The following is an 8,630-nucleotide window of genomic DNA, read 5'->3' on the forward strand; positions in this document are numbered from 1 at the left end:
CCTTGTATCAGGTTCATCTGTTGGCTTTCTGATGTGTAATGTATCCTACAACTCCAAACTCTCTGATGTATTCCTAGCCACTGATTTTTCTCTCCTAAATTGCTTTGATTTTATTTTTGCCTAAACTGTACTACCTGGCAATGGGGCTATGAACCCAAAAGCTGACACGTATGTCCAACTCTCACTCACATCATTCTACAGTGGTGAGTCAAGTCACGGGTGTAACACTGCTGTTCTACACCCCCACCCCCCTCACTTGTAGGAAACAATAGGGTCTATTTTTGGTTCAATTGAACTACCCGCTGCAATGCAGTCCACACTGTGGCCCAAAAGGACTGCAGCTGCTTTCTTGACCATGTAGAGAACCCCTTGCATTCTTCCCTTACAGCTCTGGCTCCTACAAGGATTCGGAGGGGTTGCGTCACCACGACGACTTCGATGTCTCCATGCTTGTCTTCCACAATGCTGCTCCCTTTGAGGAGCAAAGTGAGTCAGAGCGACATATGCTAAGGTAAGAGATGAACTGGGAAATTGCAAGTCAGGGGGAAAGCCACTTGTCTGAGCAATTACAAGGTCGAACAGCCTTGACTGTTCAGACATGCAGTGTGCTAAAAAAGAAGAATTGAGCAGCTTATTGGCAGCTGGGTGATTAATAATAATAATAATAATAATAAATTTTTATTTATACCCTGCCCTCCCCAGCCAGAGCCGGGCTCAGGACAGCTAACACCAATAAAATCACAGTAAAAACATAATAGGGGGCGGGTAACCAATTTAAAACACAGGTTAAAATGCAATTTAAAATGCAGCCTCATTTTAAAAGTAGCCAATAAATCAAGACCATAAGGGGAGGGAAACATAAGGGTCAGACTGAGTCCAAACCAAGGCCAGGTGGAACAGCTCTGTCTTGCAGGCCCTGCAGAAAGATGTCAAGTCCCGCAGGGCCCTAGTCTCTTGTGACAGAGCGTTCCACCAAGTCGGGGCCAGTACTGAATAGGCCCTGGCCCTAGTTGAGACCAATCTAACCACCTTGCGACCTGGGACCTCCAAAATGTTGTCATTTGTGGACCTTAAGGGCCTTATGTTTGGGCTGCAGGGAACCAGTCTAGGCCACGGGTTGACCAGGTACTTAATGGACACGTGGAGAGCAGTACAATTACTGTCTATCCGCAAGAGGCCACACTGTGGGGCAGTTGGTGAGCGAGATAGGCAGTGAGCTGCAATGGCAACTGTTCCCTTCCTCCCAGGTTGCACTTCTACGTGATCATGACAAGCCAACGGGAGCTGTTTCCACGACTAACGGCCGACATGCGCCGTTTCAAAAAGCTGCCACGCCTGCAACGGGACACGCTGGAGCCAGTTCTGGGACGTGCCGCTTGGGAGACGGCAGAGGGGGGCTGGCAGCGGAAGGAAGTGCCAGAGCCCTGGGAGGAGGTGGAGGACAGTGGGGAGTTCTATGCAGGAGGTCCCCAGGTCAAGGTGGGCCCCGGGCTCTTCTACACATCCCCGCTCTTCCCGCTTCTTGCCTCCGAGGTGGCTGCTGCCCAGAAGCAGCTCAGCAGCATGGTGCAGCTGGCCAAGTGCCACTGCCGCCGAGACAACCTCTGGAAGAGGCTCTTCCTGCTTGAGCCGCTGGCCTCTGACAAGCTCAAGCTGGGCAAGCTCTCCCTCGGCGAGTTGGAGGAGCTGCTGGACGCCGTGCACAGGAAATCGATTGCTGACATTGATCCCCAGCTGGTGAGTTGAGCTGGTTGAGTCAGTGGGGGTGCATGTTGTATGGGTGTACGCACACTTGTGACATACTGTGGCGGGCAGAAAACACTCAAGGGACCCCAGCATGGTCCAAGCTATGGGGCGCTAAAGAATGCAAGAGCCCTGCTGGACCAGACCAGAGCCCATCTCATCTAGCAGTCTATTCTCTCAGTGGACATCCGGTGGCTTACGTTCATTTGTCTCTCTTTGTGGCAGAGTTGCTTCCTCACCATGACAGTCTCCTGGTACCAGTCTCTTATCAAGGTGCTGCTGAGCCGTTTCCCCCAGAGCTGCCGCCATTTCCAGAACGCAGATGCTGGCACTCAGTACCTGGTAAGTCCCTTCCAGCATCATTTTCTCCAGCTGTGGGCCTCTCCCTGCTAACCCGTTTTCCCGTCAGTTAAATCAAGAGTGAACTTTGATCATTTTGCTTGGTCAGGTTTGGCATTCTCACTCATCAGTTCCAGCTCCCCTTGGCTCGACAATGGAAAGAAATTCTGAAATGCAGTCCTTCAGGTTTCTTTCCTTATTAGAAGCTGCCCTCTAGTTACTGGAAGGCTGTTTCAGTCCAGGATTTGGAGGTGGGTGGGTGGGATCAAGAGGCTTTATGGACTTCTGTTCCCCTTGCCCACTGGTTTTTTCCTACCCATCTGCCCTACCCCCCAGAAAAAGGTTCTGACCCTCCCAGTGGGAACAATGCAATTATTGCCTTGCTTTCTTTAATGTGGGGGATGATTCTCTCTTGATGCAGCGCTCTTGCCCCCAACTCTGCAGGTCGTGCTGAACCAGAAATTCACAGACTGTTTTGTGCTTGTATTCCTTGATTCCCATTCAGGAAAAACGGTAAGACCCTTTCTTCTTCATAGCTCAGCCGTTCAAGGGGGGCGAGGACAAGGAGTGGGGCTTCAGGGTTACTCAGTACTGATGACATAAAACTTCTGAGCCCTGGGGCTGCTGTTTTGGCTTTGAACGTCTAACTAGCTCTGCTAACTCAAATGTCCTGAAGTTATCCTATCTGAACAGCCTTCCCAAGAGGAGTCTTTGGCCTAAGGAAAGCCTATCGGTGAGCTTTGTTGCTTACCTACGGGCAGATGGCTAGATCCCCGTGCCTTGCTAGTGCCATTAGTTAACCCAGCTGTCTTTCTTTGCAGAGCCTGACCGTGGTGTTTCGAGAACCATTCCCAGTACAGCCCCAGAACAGCGAGAGCCCCTTGCCGCAGCTGGTGTCCACGTACCACCATCTGGAATCGGTCATAAACACAGCTTGCTTCAATCTCTGGACAGGGCTGCTCTAGTGTTGGTTGGCTCCTTCCACCTGGGGCACGCTGCACAGGCCCAGCTGGGGCGAAGAGAGCACCGCAAGTGGCAGAAGCACACATGGGGGACCGTAGTGGGTGATGTGAGGCTACAGCTGGCTGGGTAAGAGCTTCGTTAGGACATTTTGATGAGATGAACAGAATCAAGGAGGGGGACCGCTCTGGAGACCAGAGCACAGCCTTAAGGGGGGGGGCGGTAAGCACCTTCCCTAAAAAACTGCAGGATGAGGCATATATGGACGGATGTGCCACCTTCCCTTGGGCACTTTGGCGCCAGGGCTCAAGGCAAGTGGAGCTGCTGACGTGGCCTGGCGCTTTTAAGAGTGACTCACTGGATGGGTTTTAGCGAGAGGGAACTGCACAATGATGGGAATTTTTATATATATATGAAGTGAATGTACAGTAAATTAAATAAAATGGATCATTAATTATAACAATAAAAATCTTTTGTCATAGCTTTTCCCCTACAAGCTGCTGAGTTTATCCCTGGCGCGAAGCGAAGTAGGTTCCCTCCAGCCTGCCAGAATGGCGTGTCTGCTAGGATGCACTGCAGGGACCAGTGCCAGGGTCTTACTCCAGGCTTGCATGATGGTGCCAGTTTCTTTTCTAAGGAAGTTGGTTCTGGTTCAGATTGAATTGTGCCACTTGTGTCTCCCTATGGTTATACGCTGCAGTGTAAGATCTGGAATGCAAGTAATTTAAGCGGCAGCATGCAGATAGAACCTAGAGGCTAAGATGCCCCTTTAAATCTAGGAAATCTCATCCGGGGCCACTAAGTGGTACTAAAGAGCTAGATCTGAAGAGGCAGGGACTTCCCTTCCTTTGCACCACACTAGTCCCCATTCTTGTGAAAGGCATGCCAGCATCACTGCTTAGTGTGATTCCAGGAAGGTGAACTTTCCTTTTTAGTGGGTCAACCTTTATAACTGCAATGAGTAATTAAAAAAAAAAAAGATATATTTCTTACTGGAAAGACCGGGCAGGAATGTAATCTGTTCAGGAACACAAAGTGACACAAGAGTGAAGCCTTTAGCCATTCCAGGACTTGAGTTGGAGCAAGACCCTAGGAATGCTATTTTGTTTTATTAGGAGGCAAAATGCATCCAGGAGAGAGACAAACAAAAGAACATTGCCTTTCCAAGTTGGCATGTAGGAGATTGCACTCTACCTCTGATGCTCTTTAGTCCAGTTTTTCAGCTGCTGAACTTAACCCCTCAGCTTCCACTATCCAGTACACCATGACTCTTCCAGTATGAGTGCAGCCAGCCCAGCCCCTTCAATGTGCCTTCTGTAAGGGAAGCCAAAAGCATCAGCAACAGCAATTTTGCACTTCTTCAGCACCACCACCCTGCCCAGTTTTGGTAGTTGTGAAGCAGAGAAACAGTGGGTTATATCAGCAGCCTAAAAATTTCCCAGCTACAACGCTTCATTTCACACAGCAAAATCTCCCCCCATTCCCTTGGGATAATTTAAGCAGACTTGCCTTTGGGCTTGTACTCGCATCCTACGAAGCCACTGTAACTCATTGACTCCAGCAGCTGGAAGAGGTAAGGGAAGTTTAATTCGCCAGGGCTGTCGGGCTCATGCCGTCCTGGTACCTGGGCAAACTGAACGTGTCCTGCAGAGAAAGAAGGTAACCATCAGGGACAAATGAAGGACTAGGCATAGGGGTCTGACTGGAACTATTTTGACACTACAGAAGCATCTGCCCCTTTGCTTAGGAACAACCCCTGCAAGGCATTCCAGTTTTGAAGCCATACTAGGGAGCAACTGAACCTTTCCTGACTTACCAATAATTGGGAAGTACTCTTCCAAGTTCTGAGTCAGGTTACCATCCATGATCTGGCAGTGGAAAATGTCCTGTGGAGTAAACATAAAAAGGCTCAGTCTAGCTGCCTTCCAAGAGGCTGGACTAGGCCTCCCATCAGGCCCAGCCAAAATGGCCAATGGGGGGGGGGGGAATTTGGAGGGCAGTAGGTTGGGGATGCCTGCTGTTGAGCCTCTCTCATCCCTCTGGTGGGCTCTTGTTGCACCAACCAGTGTAATAAGATCTCTAAGCCCAACACCCACTTCTATGGCTGAATCCAGGTTTTCCTCAGTGACACTCACCAGCTGCAGCTTCAGGCTGGGGCTTCCCACCTTCTTCAAAATGGCAGCAGCTGAATAAAAATGGAGATGCACAATATCACAACTGATTCTGGGGGCGGGAGCAATTTGCTCCATTTCCTGTCATCGTGCAGTCCCAAAGCCCATTATCCAGCAACTTCTAGAACATGAGTGCAGAACCTGTGGCCCTTCAGATGTTGCTGTATTCAATCTCCTATTGGCCCCAGTCAGTGTGGCCAGCGGTGAGGGATGAAGAGTTGTAGTTCAGCAACATCTAGGGGGGTCACAGGTTTCCCACCCTTGCTTTAGAATTGTGTATCCAAAACTTGGGGCTCTTGCTGCTTTTGAACTGCAGTTCCCATCGTCCCTGACCTGCTAGCTGTGGATGATGGGAGTTGTAGTCCTAAAACAGCTGGAGACCCAAGTTTGGGAAACACCGCTTTAGAAGGACAATTCCCTATCTGTGGAGAAGGGAGGAGTCTTAGGCCATGGCCTACCTTGCTCTGGAGTAGTCAAGAAGTAACGGGGATCAGTAATCCGGCTATTAATAGGCTCCAATAATCCAGTGATCTTTTCCTGCAATACCAGAGCAAGGAAATGGAAGAATAGCCACTCAGTGCCTTAGGCTAGCAAGCGAAGGAAAATTGCTGCTGGGCAGCTCACCTCTTTTATATTATTTCTTGTCACTGGCCAGTTTCCTAACCACGGCCACCAGTGCCCAACCACTCCTGTGTGCCCTCCTGCCAGGCCTGACTAATAACTGGGGTGGAGCTTCTTTAAGCAGGTCTTGCTAACACTTTGCCTCTTGGGTTCTCTGGAGCATTTGTCTCACCCCCAAATGGAATCACTGTTGAATAGGCACCTCACCCTTCTGATGAAGCAGTGCAGCTTGCTGCTTAAGAGGCATCTACCCAGCCCCTACCTGAGCCAGGATGTCAGCAGCATATCTGAGGTTCTCAATGAAGGTGGCTTCCATCTCTGCTGACACTTCCTCCCTCTTAGCACCCAAAGGAATTCGCCCGGCCATAATGTGGATCCTGTAAGCAAAAGGCTGGATCAGGATGGAAGAGGGACAGAAGCAGCGGTGCTGACGGCTTTCTGCCCTCAAGGCATCCACGATGCTGATATGATGCTACTGAAGTGAAAGCTGTCTCATGCCCGCTTTAATTTCCCCCTGAGGAGATGCACTGACCCACGAAGCCACCTCCAGCACTCAGCAATCAACACACATCGCTACACCAGGGTTTCAGCTGGGATAAGCTAACACCTGCGACATGTAATAGGAATGACAAGAACGTCTGTATCAAAATCATACAAACTATACTCTCTTATTTACCATGAGCTCACCTAGCTTGGCATAGATTATGAGCTCACAAACAGCACCCACAGGCCAGATATGCAAAATCACTATAGGCAGACTGACAGAACCTTAGTAAAAATAAAAAAATTCCTTCCAGTAGCACCTTAAAGACCAACTAAGTTAGTAGTATTTGATCACCATGCTGGACACACACACAATCAGTTGGGTAGGAATGATGATGTGCTTTCACCATTTCCATGCATGTGTTGCTTGAGGATGAATGGGATTTCTAACTAATTGGTGGTATCTAAAATAGTTAGTAGTCATGTGTAGTCAGTGGCTTAGTCATGCTGGCCACATGACCCAGAAGCTGTATGCCCAGTGGCGTAGCGTGGGGGGTGCAGGGGGGGCCGGCCGCACCGGGCGCAACATCTGGGGGTTAGGGTTAGGGGGCGCAAATCCACGGGTTAGGGGACGCAAATTACTTGCCTTGCCCCGGGTGCTGACAACCCACGCTACGCCACTGTGTACACCGGCTCCCTTGGCCAATAAAGCAAGATGAGCGCCACAACCCCAGAGTCGGCCACGACTGGACCTAATGGTCAGGAGTCCCTTTACCTTTACCTTTACGTACTAAAATCATACTTGGAGTGATCCCACTAAAATAATTGAACTTGCATTAGTTATGGCTAATTTATGTCTGCTTGGTTTCAGTGTGTCTGTTTTACAGTTTAGCAAAATACCACACAGTGTTGCCGAGTATGATTGCAAAAAACAGACTGGTGTTAATTTTCCAAGTTAAAAGGGCATGGTCTTACACAAAAATAGCCAGCTGCACCACTTTGTTCTGCTTTCTTCGTGTAACGCAAAGCGCCATGCAAAATTGGTATTGCCGGTGAGCTTTTGGAAATGTCCTAACATCTGTCACTCATTACTAGCCTGTGTCTTACTGCCTATGTTTTCTCTCCCTCTGCACTCAGAGGTGAGGTGTCTCATTCTGTTGGACAGCAGAGACTGCAAGCAATACTTCCATGCTCTTGATCTCCACTGTTATCACCAACAACACTTGATCTCTCTCCTCCCTTGCATCCCCTTATTCCACCTTGCTGCTAACTGTGTGCCTTTTGCTGTTCTTTAGGTTTTGTTCCTCCTCCCTATCTTTGGAGTCAAATTTCCACTTTCTGTCCATCACACCACCCTGCTTCAATCCTCCTTAAAACCAGCCCCTCCCTTGAAATAATACATGACTGTGCAAAAATTATCTTCCTATAAGACTCTCTTCCCTTTTGCTCATATTTGGCCTTTAATTGCCCTTCTCCTTTTTAAAATATTTATGTACTACAAGACTGTCCTAATAAAGGCTGCATGCTGCATATTTTAACGCAGGAAGACACTACCCTGAGCAAGGGAAGATTTGCAGCAGCAGCAGGGGCAGTAGCTATGGTAAATCAGATGTCTTTTTGTGGAACAATCCTGCATTAACTCGTGCCTCTTACAAGATTTATGGTTTCCTTGCATAAGGCAAGAAAAAGACTATGGAACTATGGACACGGAGCTATGGAAAGGGGCTAGATCCTTAGCACATTTCCCACCTTTAGCAAAGAAGACCCCAGAGTGGAGTGGGGGCAGGGGGAAGATGAGGAAAGATGCTTCATTTCAATAAAGGATAGCAATTGATTCTTTCTAGCATGGCTAGCAGGTATGCTGACAAATAAGTAAAAAAACAGGCAAACACATAACTTGCCCTTTGCTTTCTTTCCGGGTTTGAGGGCCTGCTTTTGCATGGGTCTGTGATGAAAAAGGCACTTAAATTATACCACTTCACTTTCAAAGTGCAATAGTGAGGAGACGTATAACACAATTACAACAACCACTACAGCAATTCTGATCATTCCTGTATTATGGCACAAGGATGACACTGGTGTTCAATATACATATATCTTAACTACTTAAAATACTACCTTGGACATTTCAGGACCTTGCAGTACTTCACAGCCAAAGCCAGGGCCTCCCGGAATTCATGCTGGCGGCCAGGCACTGCCCCTAAGCCCCTGTCACCGTCTTGGTTTCCTGGGGAAAGAGCACTAAAATTTACCCAGTGTGTGTATGTATGTGTATATATATATATATATATATATATATATATATATATATGT

At 48.5% G+C, this 8,630-nt stretch overlaps 2 protein-coding genes across 8 annotated transcripts in view; one reads left to right on the top strand and one right to left on the bottom strand.

Moving 5' to 3' along the window:
- Positions 1 to 3,511, top strand: part of SZT2 (SZT2 subunit of KICSTOR complex) — an 89,883-nt gene extending 86,372 nt beyond the window's left edge. For all 5 annotated transcript variants that reach the window (XM_081195223.1, XM_081195227.1, XM_081195225.1 and 2 more), the window contains 5 exons: positions 389 to 511; positions 1,248 to 1,737; positions 1,969 to 2,085; positions 2,527 to 2,595; positions 2,904 to 3,511. In XM_081195223.1, the coding sequence (XP_081051349.1) occupies positions 389 to 511; positions 1,248 to 1,737; positions 1,969 to 2,085; positions 2,527 to 2,595; positions 2,904 to 3,047 (943 nt within the window). In that variant the 3' untranslated portion in view covers positions 3,048 to 3,511. The remainder of the gene's footprint in view (positions 1 to 388; positions 512 to 1,247; positions 1,738 to 1,968; positions 2,086 to 2,526; positions 2,596 to 2,903) is intronic.
- A 578-nt stretch (positions 3,512 to 4,089) lies between these two features.
- Positions 4,090 to 8,630, bottom strand: part of HYI (hydroxypyruvate isomerase (putative)) — a 150,363-nt gene continuing 145,822 nt past the window's right edge. For all 3 annotated transcript variants that reach the window (XM_081195251.1, XM_081195252.1, XM_081195253.1), the window contains 7 exons: positions 8,436 to 8,544; positions 6,097 to 6,211; positions 5,672 to 5,750; positions 5,178 to 5,227; positions 4,859 to 4,928; positions 4,552 to 4,686; positions 4,090 to 4,356 (listed from right to left, as the gene is read on the bottom strand). In XM_081195251.1, the coding sequence (XP_081051377.1) occupies positions 4,283 to 4,356; positions 4,552 to 4,686; positions 4,859 to 4,928; positions 5,178 to 5,227; positions 5,672 to 5,750; positions 6,097 to 6,211; positions 8,436 to 8,544 (632 nt within the window). In that variant the 3' untranslated portion in view covers positions 4,090 to 4,282. The remainder of the gene's footprint in view (positions 4,357 to 4,551; positions 4,687 to 4,858; positions 4,929 to 5,177; positions 5,228 to 5,671; positions 5,751 to 6,096; positions 6,212 to 8,435; positions 8,545 to 8,630) is intronic.

Source organism: Podarcis bocagei (assembly GCF_964188305.1).
Source record: "Podarcis bocagei genome assembly, chromosome: 5".
Lineage (NCBI taxonomy): Eukaryota > Metazoa > Chordata > Lepidosauria > Squamata > Lacertidae > Podarcis > Podarcis bocagei.